Raw genomic sequence first — 24810 nt, 5'->3', positions numbered from 1 at the left:
ATGAAACATATCTACATCTACATCTATACTCCGCAAGCCACCCAACGGTGTGTGGCGGAGGGCACTTTACGTGCCACTGTCATTACCTCCCTTTTCTTTTCCAGTCGCGTATGGTTCACGGGATGAACGACTGTCTGAAAGCCTCCGTGCGCGCTCGAATCTCTCTAATTTTATATTCTTGATCTCCTCGGGAGGTATAAGTAGGGGGAAGCAATATATTCGATACCTCATCCAGAAACGCACCCTCTCGGAACCTGGCGAGCAAGATACACCGCGATGCAGAGCGCCTCTCTTGCAGAGTCTGCCACTTGAGTTTGCTAAACATCTCCGTAACGCTATCACGGTTACCAAATAACCCTGTGACGAAACGCGCCGCTCTTATTTGGATCTTCCCTATCTCCTCCGTCAACCCGATCTGGTACGGATCCCACACTGATGAGCAGTACTCAAGTATGCTCCCTGCCGCCGTTGGATAAGCAGCTGCAGCAGCAAGTCGTATACTTCTAGCTCACTCATTTGTTACATAGTTTAATTCTTAATTTCTTTGCGTGTTTTTGGTACTTGCATTGTTTAATTCATAAATTTCGGGCGTATTATAGTATTTGAGAGTTGTAGCATCGCGTTTTAGTACCTGAATAGTGTAAATTCGCGTAGTCTCCTTCCGCCGCCGAGCAGTGTCAGCAGTGCGCAAGTAGCAGCATTACTGCATATACTAGACAATCTTGTATTTTAATAACCGTTTAAATTTTGTGTCGATTTGTTTGCGCTCTCTGTAGATTAGTTCAGACGTTCTTTGCAAAACAGTTTTTAGCATGGATACGGACTACAATTGCTGTGTTCGGATGCAGGCTGAGTTGGCATCCCTTCGCTCCCAGCTTCAGGCAGTGTTGACTTCGGTCACACAGCTTGAGGCTGTTGCCAATGGGCATCACTGTGGGGGTCCGGATGGGGGTTTGTCGGGGACGGCCAGCTCGTCCCACGCATCCCCCGATCGGACTACGACTGTGGTTGCCCAGGATACTGCCCGCATTGACGCTGATCCCTCACCTGTGGTAGAGTGGGAGGTCGTCTCAAGGTGTGGCAGGGGGTGAAAGACATTCCGGAGGGCTGAACGGAAGGCCTCTCCAGTTTGTCTGACGAACCGGTTTCAGGCTCTGTCTCAGGCTGATACTGATCTTCGGTCTGACATGGCTGCTTGTCCTGTTCCAGAGGTTGCCCCTCAGTCTGCAAGATCCGGGCGGTCGCAGAGGGTGGGCTTACTGGTAGTTGGGAGCTCCAACGTCAGGCGCGTAATGGGGCCCCTTAGGGAAATGGCAGCAAGAGAGGGGAAGAAAACCAATGTGCACTCTGTGTGCATACCGGGGGGAGTCATTCCAGATGTGGAAAGGGTCCTTCCGGATGCCATGAAGGATAGAGGGTGCACCCATCTGCAGGTGGTCGCTCATGTCGGCACCAATGATGTGTGTCGCTATGGATCGGAGGAAATCCTCTCTGGCTTCCGGCGGCTATCTGATTTGGTGAAGACTGCCAGTCTCGCTAGAGGGATGAACGCACAGCTCACCATCTGCAGCATCGTCGACAGGACTGACTGCGGACCTTTGGTACAGAGCCGAGTGCAGGGTCTGAATCAGAGGCTGAGACGGTTGTGCGACCGTGTGGGCTGCAGATTCCTCGACTTGCGCCATAGGGTGGTGGGGTTTCGGGTTCCGCTGGATAAGTCAGGAGTCCACTACACGCAACAAGCGGCTACACGGGTAGCAGGGGTTGTGTGGCGTGGGCTGGGCGGTTTTTTAGGTTACATGGCCTTGGGCAAGTACAGAAAGGGCAACAGCCTCGACGGGTGCGGGGCAAAGTCAGGACATGCGGGGACCAAGCAGCAATCGGTATTGTAATTGTCAACTGTCGAAGCTGCGTTGGTAAAGTACCAGAACTTCAAGCGCTGATAGAAAGCACCGAAGCTGAGATCGTTATAGGTACAGAAAGCTGGCTTAAGCCAGAGATAAATTCTGCCGAAATTTTTACAAAGGCACAGACGCTGTTTAGAAAGGATAGATTGCATGCAACCGGTGGTGGAGTGTTCGTCGCTGTTGGTAGTAGTTTATCCTGTAGTGAAGTAGAAGTGGATAGTTCCTGTGAATTATTATGGGTGGAGGTTACAAACAACAACCGAGCTAGGTTAATAATTGGCTCCTTTTACCGACCTCCCGACTCAGTAGCATTAGTGGCAGAACAACTGAGAGAAAATTTGGAATACATTTCACATAAATTTTCTCAGCATGTTATAGTCTTAGGTGGAGATTTCAATTTACCAGATATAGACTGGGACACTCAGATGTTTAGGACGGGTGGTAGGGACAGAGCATCGAGTGACATTATACTGAGTGCACTATCCGAAAATTACCTCGAGCAATTAAACAGAGAACCGACTCGTGGAGATAACATCTTGGACCTACTGATAACAAACAGACCCGAACTTTTCGACTCTTTAAGTGCAGAACAGGGAATCAGTGATCATAAGGCCGTTGCAGCATCCCTCAATACGGAAGTTAATAGGAATATAAAAAAAGGGAGGAAGGTTTATCTGTTTAGCAAGAGTAATAGAAGGCAGATTTCACACTACCTAACAGATCAAAACGAAAATTTCTGTTCCGACACTGACAATGTTGAGTGTTTATGGAAAAAGTTCAAGGCAATCGTAAAATGCGTTTTAGACAGGTACGTGCCGAGTAAAACTGTGAGGGACGGGAAAAACCCACCGTGGTACAACAACAAAGTTAGGAAAGTACTGCGAAAGCAAAGAGAGCTTCACTCCAAGTTTAAACGCAGCCAAAACCTCTCAGACAAACAGAAGCTAAAGGATGTCAAAGTTAGCGTAAGGAGGGCTATGCGTGAAGCGTTCAGTGAATTCGAAAGTAAAATTCTATGTACCGACTTGACAGAAAATCCTAGGAAGTTCTGGTCTTACGTTAAATCAGTAAGTGGCTCGAAACAGCATATCCAGACACTCCGGGATGATGATGGCATTGAAACAGAGGATGACACGCGTAAAGCTGAAATACTAAACACCTTTTTCCAAAGCTGCTTCACAGAGGAAGACCGCACTGCAGTTTCTTCTCTAAATCCTCGCACAAACGAAAAAATGGCTGACATCGAAATAAGTGTCCAAGGAATAGAAAAGCAACTGGAATCACTCAATAGAGGAAAGTCCACTGGACCTGACGGGATACCAATTCGATTCTACACAGAGTACGCGAAAGAACTTGCCCCCCTTCTAACAGCCGTGTACCGCAAGTCTCTAGAGGAACGGAGGGTTCCAAATGATTGGAAAGGAGCACAGGTAGTCCCAGTCTTCAAGAAGCGTCGTCGAGCAGATGCGCAAAACTATAGACCTATATCTCTGACGTCGATCTGTTGTAGAATTTTAGAACATGTTTTTTGCTCGAGTATCATGTGGTTTTTGGAAACCCAGAATCTACTATGTAGGAATCAACATGGATTCCGGAACAGCGATCGTGTGAGACCCAACTCGCTTTATTTGTTCATGAGACCCAGAAAATATTAGATACAGGCTCCCAGGTAGATGCTATTTTTCTTGACTTCCGGAAGGCGTTCGATACAGTTCCGCACTGTCGCCTGATAAACAAAGTAAGAGCCTACGGAATATCAGACCAGCTGTGTGGCTGGATTGAAGAGTTTTTAGCAAACAGAACACAGCATGTTGTTATCAATGGAGAGACGTCTACAGACTTTAAAGTAACTTCTGGCGTGCCACAGGGGGTGTGTTATGGGACCATTGCTTTTCAAAATATACATAAATGACCTAGTAGATAGTGTCGGAAGTTCCATGCGGCTTTTCGCGGATGATGCTGTAGTATACAGAGAAGTTGCACCATTAGAAAATTGTAGCGAAATGCAGGAAGATCTGCAGCGGATAGGCACTTGGTGCAGGGAGTGGCAACTGTCGCTTAACATAGACAAATGTAATGTATTGCGAATACATAGAAAGAAGGATCCTTTATTGTATGATTATACGATAGCGGAACAAACACTGGTAGCAGTTACTTCCGTAAAATATCTGGGAGTATGCGTGCGGAACGATTTGAAGTGGAATGATCATATAAAATTAATTGTTGGTAAGGCGGGTACCAGGTTGAGATTCATTGAGAGAGTGCTTAGAAAATGTAGTTCATCAACAAAGGAGGTGGCTTACTAAACACTCGTTCGACCTATACTTGAGTATTGCTCATCAGTGTGGGATCCGTACCAGATCGGTTTGACGGAGGAGATAGAGAAGATCCAAAGAAGAGCGGCGCGTTTCGTCACAGGGTTATTTGGTAACCGTGATAGCGTTACTGAGATGTTTAATAAACTCAAGTGGCAGACTCTGCAAGAGAGGCGCTCTGCATCGCGGTGTAGCTTGCTGTCCAGGTTTCGAGAGGGCGCGTTTCTGGATGAGGTATCGAATATATTGCTTCCCCCTACTTATACCTCCCGAGGAGATCACGAATGTAAAAGCAGAGAGATTAGAGCGCGCACGGAGGCTTTCAGACAGTCGTTCTTTCCGCGAACCATACGAGACTGGAACAGGAAAGGGAGGTAATGACAGTGGCGCGTAAAGTGCCCTCCGCCACACACCGTTGGGTGGCTTTCGGAGTATAGATGTAGATGTAGATATAGGTCGAACGAGTGTTTTGTAAGCCACCTCCTTTGTTCATGGACTACATTTTCTACGGACTCTCCCAATGAATCTGAACCTGGTAGCCCCCTTACCAACAATTTATTTTATGTGATCATTCCACTTCAAATCGTTCCGCACACATACTCCCAGATATTTTACAGAAGTAACTGATACCAGTGTTTGTTCCGCTATCATATAATCATACAATAAACGATCCTTCCTTCTATGTATTCGCAATACATTACATTTGTCTATGTTAAGGTTCAGTTGCCACTCCCTGCATCAAGTGCCTATCCGCTGCAGATCTTCCTGCATTTCGCTACAATTTTCTAATGGTGCAACTTCTCTGTATACTACAGCATCATCCGCGAAAAGCCGCATGGAACTTCCGACACTATCTACTAGGTCATTTATGTATATTGTGAAAAGCAATGGTCCCATAACACACCACTGTGGCACTCCAGAGGTTACTTTAACGTCTGTAGACGTCTCTCCATTGATAACAACATGCTGTGTCCTCTTTGCTAAAAACTCTTCAATCCAGCCACACAGCTGGTCTGATATTCCGTAGGCTCTTACTTTGTTCATCAGGCGACAGTGCGGAATTGTATCGAACGCCTTCCGGAAGTCAAGGAAAATAGCATCTACCTGGGAGCCTGTATCTAATATTTTCTGGGTGTCATGAACAAATAAAGCGAGTTGGGTCTCACACGATCGCTGTTTCCGGAATCCACGTTGATTCCTACAGAGTAGGATAATGGTCATTGTAGATCGAAACCGGTAGTCTGTTAACAAAAAATTTTGTGACCATATACGTAAATTAAAGGAAACTCTCAATTATGTCCCACAAACGTTTGGTGGCATTCACGTCGGACGATATGGGCGGCCAACATTCGCTCGAACTGCCCAGAATATTCTTTAAATCATTCGCGACAAATTTTGGCCTGGTGATATGTGCATTGACATGAGGTCGATGAATGGCTGCATATGATATCCAAGTAGGCGTACATAACAGTTCCCAGTCAATGGTCCATTCACAGGACCCAGTCCATTCCATGTAAACATAGACCACGACATTCTGTAGCCACCACCAGCTTGATGACAGCTTGAGTTCATGACTTCGTAGGTTCTGCTCACAGTCGAACCCTACCATCGGTTCCTGACAGCTGAAATCTGGACTCATCTGAGCAGGCCACAGTTTCCCAGTCGTCTAGGGTCCAACCGATATGGAGCCTAGGAGAGGCGATGTAGGCGATGCAGTGCTGTTATCACAGGCATTCGATTCTATCGTCTGTTGCCACAGCCAATTAGCGCCACATTTCGTCGCACTGTCCTAACTGATTTGTTCATCGTATGTCCCACATTTATTTATATGGTTATTTCACGCATTGTTGCTTGTCTGTTAGCACTGACATCTCTACACAACCCCGCTGCACTCGGCCGTTAAGTGAAGGCCGTCGGCCACTGCGTTGTCGTGGTGAAAGGTGACACCTTAAATTTTGTATTCTGCGCATACTCTTGACACTGTGGATCTCGGTATACTGAATTCCCTAACGATTTCCAAAATGATATATCCCAAGCCTCTAGCTCCAACCGCCATTTCGTGTTTAGAGTTTGTTAACTCCCTTCGTGCGACCATAATCACGTCGAAAATCTTTTCACTTGTATCATCTGTGTACGAATGACAGGTCCAGCAATGCATACCGTATTGTAGCTTCTGCACGCAATACTGCCACCATCTTTATACGTGTCTATCGCTAACCCATTCTTTTATCACTTCACTATATCGTAGAAAGGGCAGCACTTGTTCACCCAGAATTTTGAAATAAACCTCTGGTTCAGTCTCCCGGTAACCATAATGAATAGTTCCAAGAAATGGTACGAAAAATACTCTCAGAGCATAACAGAATAACCTGTATACGCCACACATGCGGTTTAAATGCATATGAGTCCGTCGCTACACTTGACACATTGCATCATCTGAAAATAGTGAATCCTCGGACCGCGTTATATGCCCCCCAGTGAGCTCTTGTCCGTTTTCTGTGTTGTTTAGTCCACTGAAGACATAAAATTTTGTTGTCTGCTGTGAGCAATGGCCTTTTTATGGGTACCTAATATCCATTGCAAGCGGATCCTTTCGCAACGTTCGCTCGGAAAATGGATGACATAGACCTGTATTCACTGACAACAGTAATACTTGGCAATCGTCTCCGACAACTGTCTGTTAGAATACCTTTGGGGGCACTGTTCTTATGCCGTGTCACGTGGCCATACAGCAGTCCTTGTAGACAGTTTGTACATTCTGCATTGAAACTTCAAGGTGCTGAAAATGAGTTTTAACTGCAAAATATTCCAAAAAGCGGCACAAATAAAATGTACAGCTTGCTCTTCCAAGTTTGAGGCAAATGACGAAAATAGAGAAGTGTTCGAGAAAGTATTGGTTTCTCAAATAAAGCTGTTTTGTGTCAGCCGTCACATGCATTCACTTCGAATGTCTGCTCACAGCAAACATTTCAAAGATAGATACCCTCAATGTAATACGGTTCTGCCTTGAGAAAACACAATTTTTCTTGTTTTAGTACCCACACATGTTTCGGACAAATTTCTCCAACTTCAATGGATTCATTTATTCTCTGTTAAATAACATATAAAGAATTTACGCATTGCAGTACATACCAGTTTTTGAAATTACAGTATTTACATTAATAAAAGTTCTGACGCAAATATTAGCAGGAAAAGTAAATGTATACCTTCGTGTTACATTACGGTGTCCATAAGCCTATTTGATACTTGCAACACAGCTGTAACTATTGCCTTCCAGTATATCATCTGCTTTTAATAAGTGTTTATGGATATTTTGCTGCGTAACTTAGCAAATTTTAGGCCCAATTTGAAATACCGATATAATTTTCTTTTCTAATGATTTTTCGCTTCTCTATTTCCTTTTTTATAATATTACTGATGTTAAATGACGTTGTGTTGTCAACACAGATTTGCTATTTTACTATCTGATTAGCGTTTCTAAGTTGCAATGCTATTTTTCGGAAAATGTTTAGAATAATGTGCTGATTGTGATTAGGCCTTGTGAAATGGTGAGTGGGGATGGGGCAGGCTAAGTATGTCTGTGTGTGTGTGTGTCGTTACTTTTGCAGATGTGGCCTCTTCGTGGACTCACCTCCTGGAGGACGACCGTACAAATTCGCGTGCAGCCATTCAGATTGAGGTTTCCCGTGATTTCCCGGAATCTCTCCAGGCAAATGTCGAAATGGTTCCTTTGAAATGGCGCGGCCGATTTCCTTCCCCATCCTTAACACAATCCGAGTTTGTGCTTCATCCCCAATGACCTCGACGAGACGTCACACCCAGTCTTCCTTCTTTCCTCCTAACAAACGCTCTTCCACTGTTTGTGTGATGTTCACTCGTTCCGACAACTGGTTCTGGCTGTTCTGGGCGGAGGTTTTGAATTCTGTAGTAACATTGGGCTTTGGGTGTATGTTTATTTGCTTGTTAATAAGTTTGTTTTTTCAGCTTTGTCTGAGTGTGTGTGTTTGTGTTACACGTGTTTTAGAGCTGAGAACAAGTTTTCAACGAATAGTGCTGTGTATCCAAAATTGCCGTCCAGAACACCTAGAACGGAATGGCTGAAAAATACTTAGTCGCCCCCCTCCCCACTCACCATTTCACAAAGCCTGGTCACAATCCGCATATAGGTCTGCTTATACACAATTTTCGAACAATAGTTCTATAACCTAAAAACGCTCGACGAACGGTGAAAGAGCGAATCTGCGTTGACAACACATGATAATATAATAATAGTAATGTTATAAAAAAAGAAACAGAGAAACGAAAGAGAAGAAAACATCAGTAGATATTGGATCTAAAATGTGGCACATTACGTAACTGAAGATTTATAAAGGCTTATTAATTGCAGATGACGTACTGGAAGGCAATCACTACAGCCATACTGTAAATATCAAACAGTCACACGAATACCATTCTGTAATACTAAGATATATATGCTTCCCGTTAATATTTCTGCCAGTATTTTTATTACTAAGGCGACTGAAGACTTAATAACTGAGGTGTATCACAAGGCATAAATTCTTTACATATTATGTAACAGAGAATAAATGAACATACTGAAGATGGAGAAATTTCTCTGTAACATGTATGAGTGAGAAAAATTGTGTTTTCTCAGGGTAGAGCCACATTTCCTTATTAGATGTCAGGAAGAAAACGCGGACATGAAAAGAGCTTCAGCAACAAAATGCCAGATAGCCTCAGTTGTTTTAAAGCAGACACCTATCAACGCATTTAGAACGTTCCTAATGCACTACTAGCGTCATATGCAACCACCAGAAGAGAGACGATAACTTCTTAGTGAAGAATAAGTTACATTACTGGCAATTAAAATTGCTACACCACGAAGATGACGTGCTACAGACGCGAAATTTAACCGACAGAAAAAAGATGCTGTGATACGCAAATGATCAGCTTTTCAGAGCATTCACACAAGGTTGGCGCCGATGGCGACACCTACAACGTGCTGACATGAGGATAGTTTCCAACCGATTTCTCGTACACAAACAGCAGTTGGCCGGCGTCGCCTGGTGAAACGTTGTTGTGATGCCTCGTGTGAGGAGGAGAAATGACTATCGTCACGTTTCCGACTTTGATAAAGGTCGGATTGTAGCCTATCGCGATTGCGGTTTATCGTATCGCGACATTTCTGCTCGCGTTGGTAGAGATCCAATGACTGTTAGGAGAATATGGAATCGGTGGGTTCAGGAGGGTAATACGGGACGCCGTGCTGGATCCCAACGGCCTCGGATCACTAGCAGTCGAGATGACAGACATCTTATCCGCATGGTTGTAACGGATCGTGCAGCCACGTCTCGATCCCTGAGTCAACAGATGGGGACGTTTGCAAGACAACAACCATCTGCACGAACAGTTCGACGACGTTTGCAGCAGCATGGACTACCAGCTCGGAGACCATGGCTGCGGTTACCCTTGACGCTGCATCACAGACAGGAGCGCCTGCGATGGTGTACTCAACGACGAACCTGGGTGGACGAATGGCAAAACGTCATTTTTCGGATGAATCCAGGTTGTATTTACAGCGTCCTGATGGTCGCATCCGTGTTTGGCGACATCGCAGTGAACGCACATTGGAAGCGTGTATTCGTCATCGCCATACTGGCGTATCACCCGGCGTCATGGTATGGGGTGCCATTGGTTCACGTCTCTGTCACCTCTTGTTCGCATTGACGGCACTTTGAACAGTGGACGATACATTTGAGATGTGTTACGTCCCGTGGCTCTACCCTTCATTCGATCCCTGTGAAACCCTACATTTCAGCAGAATAATGCACGACCGCATATTGCAGGTCCTGTAAGGGCCTTTCTGGATACAGAAAATGTTCGACTGCTGCTGCTGCCCTGGTCAGCACATGTTCCAGATCTCTCACCAATTGAAAACGTCTGGTCAATGATGACCGAGAAACTGGCTCGTCACAATACTCCAGTCACTACTCTTGATGAACTGTGGTATCGTGTTGAAGCTGCATGGACAGCTGTATCTCTACACGCCACCCAAGCTCTGTTTGACTCAATGCTCAGGCGTATCAAGGCCGTTATTACGGCCAGAGGTGGTTGTTGTGGGTACTGATTTCTCAGGATCTATGCATCCAAATTGCATGAAAATGTAATCACATGTCAGTTCTAGTATAATATATTTGTCCAATGAGATACCTGTTCATCATCTGCATTTCTTCTTGATGTAGAAATTTTAATGGCCAGTAATACAAATTTGTCTGGAGCACGGAAAAGTCAATATTTTAATTACAAATTTCTGTTGTAAATAAATTTGATTTTTGAAGTATTCATGTATTCTCTTCACAGATAAATCACCAGAATCTAACTGAGATCGACCTGTCTTCTTCATATAAACTGATGAGGGAGTTAGACATTATAGGCCTGGCTAGCAAGACACCCCTGGACTCTCTCTCTATCATGGTAACCACGCCATCGTCGGTTAAGACCCAACTGAAAGAGCCAGCAGTACAGGATTTCATCAGGTGAGTCTATTTCTGCGGTTAAGTTATGTATTTCGGTAAACAGCTTTTAATTACTGACCGTTAGTTTGCATTAAATGTAATATCTTACGTGACTGCTACGGTCGCAGGTTCGAATCCTGCCTAGGGCATGGAAGTGTGTGACGTCCTTAGGTTAGTTAGGTTTAAGTAGTTCTAAGTTCTAGGGGACTGATGACCCCAGATGTTTAGTCCCATTGTGCTAAAAGCCACTTGAACCATTTTTGTAATATTTTACGCTCGCGATATCGATTAGATGGAGATGGCAGATATACTATTACGTCAAAGAATTTCCGACTGTCTCGTGAAGGGCGGGCAGAAGGAGCGTAAAATCAACGCCATTGATGCTCCGGACGCAGTAGCGGTTGCCCCAGGGTTGCAACTGTCTCTGCATTGTTTCTGTGCAAAGTCGTTGCTAAGCCCCATCCAGATGCGTGGCATACTGTGTCTTAGCTTTCCTTTCAGGGTCTTCTACCGACGTTTGTTTAGTCATTATTTCTGACGTTTCGCCAGCATGCGTGGCTGGACTTCTCAAAGACAAACTCTCCATTGCTGGTGGCGACTTGAGTTGAGCCCGCGAGGACCTGCCCAAAATTTGCCAGAATATTGCCGCAAAAATCAGAAATCATACCTCACACTTTATTTTTCAAAGCCACTTTCAAAATAGTCCCCTCTCGTTTGTACACAACCAGCGATTTTTTCATTGTGGCAATCAATGAGTCATGTTCAAAATTAGTTGGGACTCTGTTTTAATCTCATCTATAGAGTGAAAACGCGTACCTGTTGAATTCAATTTCATTGGGACTAACATTTTATTACGTTCCTTTAATTACATGGTAGTATATCTTTTTTATGGATAATTCCATGGATGTCAGAAATGAAATCATTAGCACTGACTTTACACTGGTGCCAACTTGTAGTATTGGCGCTGTTTACAGCCACATGGACGATGGTGTCTTCTACTGCTATGAATGTTCTTTCCCTTTTCTTTCAGTATCATAACCGTGCACCACGAATTCTTTGGCACTTAAGACAATGAACGGGAATCTAGTATCAAATGGTTCAAATGGCTCTGAGCACTATGGGACTCAACATCTTAGGTCATAAGTCCCCTAGAACTTAGAACTACTTAAACCTAACTAACCTAAGGACATCACACACACCCATGCCCGAGGCAGGATTCGAACCTGCGACCGTAGCAGTCCCGCGGTTCCGGACTGCAGCGCCAGAACCGCTAGACCACCGCGGCCGGCGATCTAGTATCATCTCCAATTGTTGTTTGTAGTCCAAAGCACATCTCAACTCAACGATATTATTGTTTGACGAACATCGTTGTAATTCGGCTCATGTTCAATTTATCAGCTGCATTACTGGCCATTAAAATTGCTACACCACGAAGATGATGTGCAACAGACGCGAAATTTAACCGACAGGAAGAAGATGCTGTGATATGCAAATGATTAGCTTTTCAGAGCATTCACACAAGGTTGGCGCCGATGGCGACACCTACAACGTGTGACGCGAGGAAAGTCTCCAACCGATTTCTCATACACAAATAGCAGTTGACCGGCGTTGCCTGGTGAAACGTTGTTGTGATGCCTCGTGTAAGGAGGAGAAATGCGTACCGTCACGTTTCCGACTTTGATAAAGGTCGGATTGTAGCCTATCGCGATTGCGGTTTATCGTATCGCGACATTTCTGCTCGCGTTGGTAGAGATCCAATGACTGTTAGGAGAATATGGAATCGGTGGGTTCAGGAGGGTAATACGGATCGCCGTGCTGGATCCCAACGGCCTCGGATCACTAGCAGTCGAGATGACAGACATCTTATCCGCATGGTTGTAACGGATCGTGCAGCCACGTCTCGATCCCTGAGTCAACAGATGGGGACGTTTGCAAGACAACAACCATCTGCACGAACAGTTCGACGACGTTTGTAGCAGCATGGACTATCAGCTCGGAGACCGTGGCTGCGGTTACCCCTAACGCTGCATCACAGACAGGAGCGCCTGCGATGGTGTACTCAACGACCAACCTGGGTGCACGAATGGCAAAACGTCATTTCTCGGATGAATCCAGGTTGTATTTACAGCATCCTGATGGTCGCATCCGTGTTTGGCGACATCGCGGTGAACCCACATTGGAAGGGTGTATTCGTCATCGCCATACTCGCGTATCACCCGGCGTGATGGTATGGGGTGGCATTGGTTACACGTCTAGGTCACCTCTTGTTCGCACTGACGGCACTTTGAACAGTGGACGTTACATTTCTGATGTGCTACGACCGGTGGCTGTAGCCTTCGTTCGATCCCTGTGAAACCCTACATTACAGCAGGATAATGCACGACCGCATGTTGCAGCACATTCTCCAGATCCCTAACCACTTGGAAACGTCTGGTCAATGGTGGCCGAGCAACTGGCTCGTCACAATACGCCAGTCACTACTCTTGATGAACTGTGGTATCGTGTTGAAGCTGCATGGGCAGCTGTACCTGTACATGCCATCCAAGTTCTGTTTGACTTGATACCCAGGCGTATCAAGACCGTTATTACGGCCAGAGGTGTTTGTTCTGGGTACTGATTTCTCAGGATCTATGCACCCAAACTGCGTGAAAATGTAATCACATGTCAGTTCTAGTGTAATATATTTGTCCAACGAGAACCCGTTTATCATCTGTATTTCCTCTTGGTGTAGCAATTTCAATGGCCAGTAGTGTAGTCCCCTCGCGTTTGTATACAATCAATGAGTCATGTTCAAAATTAATTGGGACTTTAGTCTCTTCTATAGTGTGAAAACGCGTACCTGTTAAATTCAATTTCATTAGAACTAACATTTTATTGCGTTCCTTTAATTACATGGTAGTAAATCTTCCCTGTGACTGGCCATATGGAAGAAATTTTTTATGGATAATTCCAAGTATGTCAGAAATGAAATCATTAGCGTTGGCTTTACACTGCTGCGAACTTGGAGAATTGGCGCTGTTTAGGGCCACATGGACGATGTTGTCTCCTGCTGCGATGATTGCTCTTTTTTTTCTTGTCGAAATCATAACCGTGCACCACCGATTCTTCGGCACCTAAGACAATGAACGGGAAACTGGTATCATCTCGAATTGTTGTTTGCAGTCCAAAGCATATCTCAACTCAGTGATCTTTTTGGTTGACGAACATCGTTGTAATCCGGCTCATGTTGATTTTATCAACTAGAATATGCTAGCATGTCCTTTATGATATTATATCGATGTCACAGATAACACGTATTGTCAGCCTTGTCGCAGTGGTAACACCGGTTCCCGTCAGGTGGCCGAAGTTAACTGTTGCCAGGCTGGGCTATCACTCGGATGGATGACCATCCAGTCTGGAGAGTGCTGTTGGAAAGCGGGGTGCACTCAACCCTTGTGAGGCAAACTGAGGAGCTACTTGACTGGGAAGTAGCAGCTCTGGTCTCGGAAACTGACATACGGCTGGGAGAGCGCTGTGCTGACCACATGCCCCTCCATATCCACATCCAGCGACGCCTTTTGATGAGGATGACACGGCGGCCGGTCGGTACCGGTGGGCCTTCATGGGCTGTTCGGGTGGAGTTTAGTTTTAGTTTCTGTCAGTGGGAATCACTTGATGCACTTTCATGAGCGTTCCTGAGCTGTGCATGATAAAGGTCAACCTGAGTGTTTTTTCATCATCCACACACTCCATCCAGTCAATGTTAACCGCCTAGACCACTCAAGTGTTTTGGCTTGGCTCAAATCCTGCTCATTTAAAGCCAGGCTTAGTATGCAGTGAGTGTAAGCTGCAGTTTCTTGGAGGTTAAAACAAAACTTAACACAGATCCTATATTTTTTCAAACCAGCCAGCTCGAAATTCTCAGATACAGTAGAATACGGTGTACAGAAAATAAGTAAAAACGTTCACACTAACATGCTTAACATATAACAAGATTGATAAGGACCCACTAACTAGCGGAACAGTCAACTTCCAGTTCTCTACCAAACGAGGCCATTGAGAGACTTAGACAACATAATTCAAAGCCACATAATCTGCATAGGCTGCCTAAGATCCATAAAGAAGGTGTGCATCCGTGACTATTGTGAGTAATGTTGAGACAGCTACCTATAATGTAAGTTCTTGGTGCCTTTAGTCATTCACATTGTAGGAAGTATCCATATCATACCAGAAATTCTAGAGATTTTATTTACAGACCTGAGTCACTTAAACTGAAATGCAACAACTTACTGGTCAGCAGTGATGTTGTCTCACTTTCTACAAAAATGCCTGTGGTGGAATCTCTACATCTCATTCGTGGAAAACAAAACTGAGCATCAGATGACGAACAGTTTGGCCATAGGAAATGCAGAGGCATCAGACAATCAGTTCTGATGTTGTGCTTGAAAATGGAAGCAAGAATGAAGGAAAATCAAGACACACTTATTGGAATAGTCAACCATGGAAATGAGCTCGATAATATGAATTGATGCATGATGTTCGAAATTCTGAGAGACACTGGAGTCATCTGTAGCAAAAGACGGGTGATACACAATATGCATAAGAATCAAAAGGGAACAATAAGCCGGGAAGACCAAGAGTGAAGTATTCCTATTAGAAAGGGTGTAAGAAAGAGAGTTTTAAGATGTACCCAGGGGCAGATATAGACTCAGATTACAATATAGTAGTCATAAAGAGTAGGCTGCAGTTTAAGAAAATAATAAGGAAGACTCAATATGTAAAGAAGTGGGAAACAGAACTACTAAGGGATGACGAGACGCGCTTGACGTCCTCTAACCCTGTAGATACAGCAATATAGAATAGCTGAATCAACAGTACAGTTGAAGAGAAATGGACATATTTAAAAAGGACAACAGCAGAAGCTGGAAAGAAAAACATAGGTGCAAATAAGGTAACTGCGAAGAAATCATGGGTAACAGGAGAAATACTTCTGCTGATCGATGAAAGAAGGAAGTACAAAAACGTTCAGTGAAATTCAGGAATACAGAGGTACAAGTGACTGAGGAATGAAATAAACAGGAAGTGCAAAATGGTTCAAATGGCTCTGAGCACTATGGAACTTAACATCTATTGTCATCAGTCCCCTAGAACTTAGAACTACTTAAACCTAACTAACCTAAGGACATCACACAATACCCAGTCATCACGATGCAGAGAAAATCCCTGACCCCGCCGGGAATCGAACCCGGGAACCCGGGCGTGGGAAGCGAGAACGCTACCGCACGACCACGAGCTGCGGACAGGAAGTGCAGGGAAGCTAAGACGAAAGGGCTGCATGAAAAATGTGAAGGAATTTAAAAAAAAGAAAAAGAAAAGGTTTTCGGAAGGGCTGACTCAGCTGATTGGAAATTCAAAACAACTTCCGGTGAAATTAAAAGAAAGGGTAAGAGTGCAACAGGAATTGCATTGTTGAATGCCGAGGAGAGAGTGGAGAGGTGAAAAGAGTACAATGAAGGCCTCTTTGAGGGGGAAGATTCGTCTGATGTGATAGAAAAAGTAACAGGAGCCGATTTAGAAGAGCTAGAGGATCCATCATTGGGGAGAGGTGGCAACAAAACGACTATTCACGTTGGTGTGTATGAAGTGGCAAGAAAACGACCATTCACGTAGGTGTGTGGAATCTATGAGTCTGGCGACATAGCATCTGACTTTCGGAAAAATATCATCCACACAGTTCCGCAGACGGCAAGAGCTAGCAAGAGTGAGAGTTATCGCATAATCAGCTTAACAGCTCATGCACCCAAGTTGCTGACAAGAATAAAATACAGTAGAATGGAAAAGAAAATTGAAGATGTGTTATATGACGATCAGTTCTAGGAAAGGTAAAGACACCAGAGAGGCAATTCTGACGTTGCGGTTGCTAATGGAAGCAAGACGAAAGAAAAATCAATACACTTTCATAGGATTTGTATACCTGGAGAAAACGTTCGACAATGTAAAATGTTGCAAGAAGCTTGAAATTCTGAGAAAAATAGGGGAAAGCTATAGGGAGAGACGGATAATATATAATATGTACAAGAGCTAAGAGGGTGTAATAAGAGTGGACGACCAAGAACAAAGCATTCGGATTAGAAAGGGTGTAAGAGAAGGGTGTAGTCTTTCACCCATACTGTTCAATCTGTTCATGGATGGAAATAATAGAAAGGTTCAAGGGGGGATTAAAAATCAAGCTCAAAAGATAGAAATGTCACGATTTTCTGATGACATTGCTATCCTGAGTGAAAGTGTAGAAGAATTACATTATCTGCTGAATGGAATGAACAGTCTAATGAATACATAATACGAACTGAGAGTAAGTCGAAGAAAGACGAAAGTAATCACAAGTAGCAGAGATGAGAACAGTGAGAAACTTAAGACTGATGGTCACGAAGTAGATGAAGTCAGGAAATCTGATACGTAGGCAGCAAAATCACCAATGACAGGCGGACCAAGCAGGACATCAAAAGCAGACTAGCACTGGTAAAAAGGTCATTCCTGGCCATGAGAATGTACTAGTATCAAACACAGGTCTTTATTAGAGGAAAAAATTTCTGAGAACGTACGTCTGGAGGAAAGCATTGCATGATAGTGAAATATGGACAGTGGGAAAACCGAAACAGAAGAGAATCAAAGCATTTGTGATGTGGTGCTACAGTAGAATGTAGAAAATTAGGTGGGCTGGTCAGGTAAGGAATGAAGAAATTCTTCACAGAATTGTAGCGGAAAGGACTATGTGGAAAACACTGACAAGGAAGGACAGCGTGATAGAACATGTGCTACGACATGAGGGAATGACTTCCAAGGTACCAGAGGGAACTGTACATCTACATCTACATCTACATGGATACTCCACAAATCACATTTAAGTGCATGGCAGAGGGTTCATCGAACCACCTTCACTATTCTCTATTATTCCAATCTCGTACAGCGCGCGGAAAGAATGAACACCTATATCTTTCTGTACGAGGTCTGATTTCCCTTATTTTATCGTGGTGATCGTTTCTCCCTATGTGGATCGGTGTTGACAAAATATTTTCGCATTCGGAGGAGAAAGTTGGTGATTGGAATTTCGTGAGACGATTCCGTCGCAACGAAAACGCCTTTCTTTTAATGATGTCCATCCCCAATCCTGTATCATTTCTGTGACACTCTCTCCTACATTTCGCGATAATACAAAATGTGCTACGTTTGTTTGAACTTTCTCGATGTACTCCGTCAGTCCTGTCTGGTAAGGATCCCACACCGCGCAGCAGTATTCTAAAAGAGGACGGACAAGCATAGTGTAGGGAGTCTCCTTAGTAGATCTGTTACATTTTCTAGGTGTCTTGCCAATAAAAAGCATTCTTTGTATAGCCTGCCCCACAACATTTTCTGTGTGTTCATTATAGTGTATTTGTTCATAATTGTAATTCCTAGGTATTGAATTTACGGCCTTTATATTTGACTGATTTATCGTGTAACCGAAGTTTGACGAATTTCTTTTAGCTCTCATGTGGATGGCCTCACCCTTTTCGTTATTTAGAGTCAACTGCCAATTTTCGCACCATTCAGATATCTTTTCTAAATCGTTTTGCAATTTGTTTTGATCTTCTGATGACTTTATTAGTCGATAAACGACAGCGTCATCTGCAAAAAGCCTAAAACGGTTGCTCAGATTGTCTCCCAAATATTTTATATAGATGAGGAACAGCAAAGGGCCTATAACACTACCTTTGGGAACGCCAGAAAACACTTCTGTTTTACTCGATGACTTTCCGTCGATTGCTACTAACTGTGACCTCTCTGACAGGAAATCCCAAATCCATTCACGTAACTGAGGCTATATTCCATAAGCATGCAATTTCACTACAAGCCGCTTGTGTGGTACAGTGTCAAAAGCCTCCTGGAAATCCAGAAATACGGAATCGATCTGAAATCCCTTGTCAATAGGACTGAACACTTCGTGTGAATAAAGAGCTAGTTGCGTTTCACAGGGACGTTTTTTTCTAAACCCATGTTGACTGTGTGCCAATAGACCGATACCTTCGAGGTATGTTTCAAAATCCTGCTTCACATCGACGTTCACGATATGGGCCTGTAATCTAGTGGATTACTCCTACTACCTATCTTGAACAAAACTGTAGAGGAAGACAGGGATTGCAATACATCCAGCAAATAATAGAGGACTTAGGCTGTAAGTGCTACTCTGCGGCCGGCCGGTGTGACCGAGCGGTTCTAGGCGCTTTAGTCTGGAACTGCGAGACCGCTACGGTCGCAGGTTCGAATCCTGCCTCGGGCATGGATGTGTGTGATGCCCTTAGGTTAGTTAGGTTTAAGTAGTTCTAAGTTCTAGGGGACTGATGACCTCGGATGTTAAGTCCCATGGTGCTCAGAGCCATTTTTTGCTACTCTGAGATTAAGAGGTTGGAACAGGAGAGGGATTCGTGGCGGGTCCCACCAAACCAGCCAGAAGACTGATGGCTCAAAAAATAGAAAAAGAAGACGGGGATACGATCTTTTGTTGCGCGGCAGTTTTTCACTCAAACTTTTTACGCAACATATTTCATAATTTGATCAATGTAGTCACTCTCTTATGCTGATACCTAACTGCAGACTAAACTGTGCCTTTGCACTTTGCACTTCTCTTATATTACGGTAAGGGACAGCAGAACTGAGAGTTTACGAGCTGGCTTGCTAATGACGACTTTCCTTAAAAGGAACCGACAGAGACGTAAGCTTGGTTGTCCAGGGCTGAGTTGTTGTTGTTGTTGTTGTGGTCTTCAGTCCTGAGACTGGTTTGATGCAGCTCTCCATGCTACTCTATCCTGTGCAAGCTTCTTCATCTCCCAGTACCTACTGCAACCTACATCCTTCTGAGTCTGCATAGTGTATTCATCTCTTGGTCTCCCTCTACGATTTTTACCGTCCACGCTGTCCTCCAATGCTAAATTTCTGATCCCTTGATGCCTCAGAACATGTCCTACCAACCGGTCCCTTCTTCTTGTCAAGTGCCACAAACTCCTATTCTCCCTAATTCTATTCAATACCTCCTCATTAGTTATGTGATCTACCCGTCTAATCTTCAGCATTCTTCTGTAGCACCACATTTCGAAAGCTTCTATTCTCTTCATGTCCAAACTATTTATCGTCCATGTTTCACTTCCATACATGGCTACACTCCATACAAATACTTTCAGAAACGACTTCCTGACACTTAAATCTATACTCGATGTTAACAAATTCCTCTTCTTCAGAAACGCCTTTCCCTGCCATTGCCAGTCTTCATTTTATATCTTCTCTACTTCGACCATCATCAGTTATTTTGCTCCCCAAATAGCAAAACTCCTTTACTACTTTAAGTGTCTCATTTCCTAATCTAATTCCCTGAGCATCACCCGACTTAATTCGACTACATTCCATTATCCTCGTTTTGCTTTTGTTGATGTTCATCTTATATCCTCCTTTCAAGACACTGTCCATTCCATTCAACTACTCTTCCAAGTCCTTTGCTATCTCTGACAGAATTACAATGTCATCGGCGAACCTCAACGTTTTTATTGCTTCTCCATGGATTTTAATACCTACTCCGAATTTTTCTTTTGTTTCCTTCACTGCTTGCTCAATATACAGATTGAATAACATCGGGGATAGGCTACAACCCTGCCTCACTCCCTTCCCAACCACTGCTTCCCTTTCATGCCCTTCTACTCTAATAACTGCCATCTGGGTTCTGTACAAATTGTAAATAGCCTTTCGCTCCCTGTATTTTACCCCTGCCACCTTTAGAATTTGAAAGAGAGTATTCCAGTCAACATTGTCAACGGTTTTCTCTTAGTCCACAAATGGTAGAAATGTAGGTTTGCCTTTCCTTAATCTATTTTCTATGATAAGTCGTAGGGTCAGTATTGCCTCACGTGTTCCAACATTTCTGCGGAATGCAAACTGATCTTCGCCGAGGTCGACTTCTACCAGTTTCTCCATTCGTCTGTAAAGAATTCGCGTTAGTATTTTGCAGCTGTGACTTAAACTGATAGTTCGGTAGTTTTGACATCTGTCAACACCTGCTTTCTTGGGATTGGAATTAATATATTCTTCTCGAAGTCTGAGGGTATTTCGCCTGTCTCATACATCTTACTCACCAGATGGTAGGGTATTGTCAGGACTGGCTCTCCCAAGGCCGTCAGTAGTTCTAATGGAATGTTGTCTCCTCCCGGGGCCTTGTTTCGACTCAGGTCTTTCAGTGCTCTGTCAAACTCTTCACGCAGTATCATATCTCCCATTTCCTTTTCATCTACATCCTCTTCAATTTCCATAATATTGTCCTCAAGAACATCGCCGTTGTATAGACCCTCTATATACTCCTTCCACCTTTCTGCTTTCCCTTCTTTTATTACAGCTGGGTTTCCATCTGAGCTCTTGATATTCATACAAGTGGCTCTCTTTTCTCCAAAGGGCTGAGTATCAGCGTCATTCAGGCCGCACAACAACAACGTCCCCCCTCCCCCCCCCCTCCCCCGACACCACGCCAACAACCATATTCCTCGCAATCCGGGCTGTTCACGGGGACAGATATCTGCCAGAGTAAGACACAGAATTGTTCCATGAATCCCTTTTAAAAGAAAGAAATCTAGCCAGGTATCACTTTCCTGAGGCCACCGTGAGAACCGCTGTTGCCTCAGCGACCAAGCAGTACAATAACATTTTTCTGTAACGAGCGTTTCTGTTGGTTCATAGTGTTATTTTCTATGGAGTTTTCTCTTCCAAATGCGCGTCTACGTAGGAGCTGTCTTATTAGTCAGCTTCAGAATGGTATTGAGCAGTGGAAGAAGTCTCCTGGCTTCTTACCCACGCCGCAACAGTATTGTTAAATAATAATTAAATCTGTAGGAGTAGGAGTTCGTTGAACATCATTACTAAAATTTTCCCCGGCTGAGCTCGCAGCGTCTGCTCCTACTGGCTGTCGAGACTCCTGCTTCGACGAGAACAGCCCAGCAGCAGAACATTTAGAGAGAGGACACTTGCTGCTGGGTAATGGAAGAGAACACTTACCTCAACGATACAGAGGAGTAGATACTAGGCTACTGGTGAGAGGAGCCTCGCTGCCGTATAGAACGTTGTCTCCTCCTCAGCACTGAATACAGAGAGAGAACCAACTCACACCCCACAGCCGCTACCGCCGATGCCTCCCGCATTCACGATACGACAGTGTGGTAAGATGGGCCATCATTGCGAGGACAGATTCGGTAGGTACGCGACTTTAGTTCATTCCCTTCAGGAGACAACTGTACAGTGTTATCGTTTCACAGCCAATTAGTTTCATTATGCACTTTGATGAACATTCTGCTGTTAATACCTATTTTTCCGTATTCTTTCACTTAGCTGCTAACCATTCTTGCTGCTGCTGGTCATATCTACGATATATTCTCATAACCGTGCTTTCATCACGCCCACCCACTTATATCAAAGTTAGATTTTAAGGTTCCAAACTCTTGTTCCGCTATTAACGTGTAATTAGTTATATCGGTGGGTGACTCATGTGTTGATGTTTATGATAAAAAACCTGATTGTTATAGCGAGCACTTATATCCCTCATATCATTAATGTATCTACACTCCTGGAAATGGAAAAAAGAACACATTGACACCGGTGTGTCAGACCCACCATACTTGCTCCGGACACTGCGAGAGGGCTGTACAAGCAATGATCACAATCGCACGGCACAGCGGACACACCAGGAACCTCGGTGTTGGCCGTCAAATGGCGCTAGCTGCGAAGCATTTGTGCACCGCCGCCGTCAGTGCAGCCAGTTTGCCGTGGCATACGGAGCTCCATCGCAGTCTTTAACACTGGTAGCATGCCGCGACAGCGTGGACGTGAACCGTATGTGCAGTTGACGGACTTTGAGCGAGGGCGTATAGTGGGCATGCGGGAGGCCGGGTGGACGTACCGCCGAATTGCTCAACACGTGGGGCGTGAGGTCTCCACAGTACATCGATGTTGTCGCCAGTGGTCGGCGGAAGGTGCACGTGCCCGTCGACCTGGGACCGGACCGCAGCGACGCACGGATGCACGCCAAGACCGTAGGATCCTACGCAGTGCCGTAGTGGACCGTACCGCCACTTCCCAGCAAATTAGGGACACTGTTGCTCCTGGGGTATCGGCGAGGACCATTCGCAACCGTCTCCATGAAGCTGGGCTACGGTCCCGCACACCGTTAGGCCGTCTTCCGCTCACGCCCCAACATCGTGCAGCCCGCCTCCAGTGGTGTCGCGACAGGCGTGAATGGAGGGACGAATGGAGACGTGTCGTCTTCAGCGATGAGAGTCGCTTCTGCCTTGGTGCCAATGATGGTCGTATGCGTGTTTGGCGCCGTGCAGGTGAGCGCCACAATCAGGACTGCATACGACCGAGGCACACAGGGCCAACACCCGGCATCATGGTGTGGGGAGCGATCTCCTACACTGGCCGTACACCACTGGTGATCGTCGAGGGGACACTGAATAGTGCACGGTACATCCAAACCGTCATCGAACCCATCGTTCTACCATTCCTAGACTGGCAAGGGAACTTGCTGTTCCAACAGGACAATGCACGTCCGCATGTATCCCGTGCCACCCAACGTGCTCTAGAAGGTGTAAGTCAACTACCCTGGCCAGCAAGATCTCCGGATCTGTCCCCCATTGAGCATGTTTGGGACTGGATGAAGCGTCGTCTCACGCGGTCTGCACGTCCAGCACGAACGCTGGTCCAACTGAGGCGCCAGGTGGAAATGGCATGGCAAGCCGTTCCACAGGACTACATCCAGCATCTCTACGATCGTCTCCATGGGAGAATAGCAGCCTGCATTGCTGCGAAAGGTGGATATACACTGTACTAGTGCCGACATTGTGCATGCTCTGTTGCCTGTGTCTATGTGCCTGTGGTTCTGTCAGTGTGATCATGTGATGTATCTGACCCCAGGAATGTGTCAATAAAGTTTCCCCTTCCTGGGACAATGAATTCACGGTGTTCTTATTTCAATTTCCAGGAGTGTATGTGCAAGGTGTGGGACCCATATTTTCATGCGCCATTGAGTCACCTCCATCAATCGTAGATTACTAAGCCGCCGTAAAATGTTCGATTCCAGTAAGGTATTAAATAGGACGTATTGTACTTAATCCAGTATGTGACATACCTCCCGCCGGAGGTTCGAGTCCTACCTCGGGCATATGTGTGTGTGTGTGTGTGTGTGTGTGTGTGTGTGTGTGTGTGTGTGTATGTTGTTATTAGCATAGGTTAGTTTAAGTTAGTTTAAGTAAAGTGCACTACACACCGGAAGCAGCTACTAGGGTAGCAGAGTACGTGTGGCGTGCACACGGGGGTTTTTTAGGTTAGAGGGACCCCCCCTTGGGCGAAACGATAAAATACCTGACGGCTTACCAGAGAGGACATTATCATCGTTGATAAAGAACGTCCGTCCTCAGAGACCAAAAACAGGAAAAGTTAACGTAATATTGGTAAACTGCAGGAGTATCCAGGGCAAGGTTCCTGAATTAGCATCTCTTATTGAAGGAAATAGTGCGCATATAGTATTAGGAACGGAAAGTTGGTTAAAACCGGAAGTGAAGAGTAACGAAATCCTAGACACAGAATGGAATATATACCGCAAGGATAGGATAAACGCCAATGGTGGAGGAGTATTTATAGCAGTAAAGAATTCAATAATATCCAGTGAAGTTATTAGCGAATGCGAATGTGAAATAATCTGGGTTAAGTATCAAAGGTGGGTCAGATATGATAGTCGGATGCTTCTATAGACCACCTGCATCAGCAACCGTAGTAGTTGACCGCCTCAGAGAGAACCTGCAGAACGTCGTGAAGAAGTTTCGTGATCATACTATTGTAATAGGGGGAGACTTCAATCTACCAGGTACAGAATGGGATAGTCACACAATCAGGACTGGAGCCAGGGACAGAGACTCTTGTGACATTATCCTGACTGCCTTGTCCGAGAATTACTTCGAGCAAATAGTTAGAGAACCAACTCGTGAAGCTAACGTTTTAGACCTCATAGCAACAAATAGACCGGAACTTTTC

At 44.8% G+C, this 24810-nt stretch overlaps 1 protein-coding gene across 1 annotated transcript in view; it reads left to right on the top strand.

Moving 5' to 3' along the window:
* LOC124596630 overlaps nt 1–24810 on the top strand; it is a 197874-nt gene that overhangs the window by 146741 nt on the left and 26323 nt on the right. The window contains exon 7 of the mRNA XM_047135859.1: nt 10583–10758. Within this exon, the coding sequence (XP_046991815.1) occupies nt 10583–10758 (176 nt within the window). The remainder of the gene's footprint in view (nt 1–10582; nt 10759–24810) is intronic.

Source organism: Schistocerca americana, chromosome 2 (assembly GCF_021461395.2).
Source record: "Schistocerca americana isolate TAMUIC-IGC-003095 chromosome 2, iqSchAmer2.1, whole genome shotgun sequence".
NCBI lineage: Eukaryota > Metazoa > Arthropoda > Insecta > Orthoptera > Acrididae > Schistocerca > Schistocerca americana.
The sequence above is the reverse complement of the archived record's forward strand: the minus strand, read 5'-3'. Positions and strand labels throughout refer to the sequence as shown.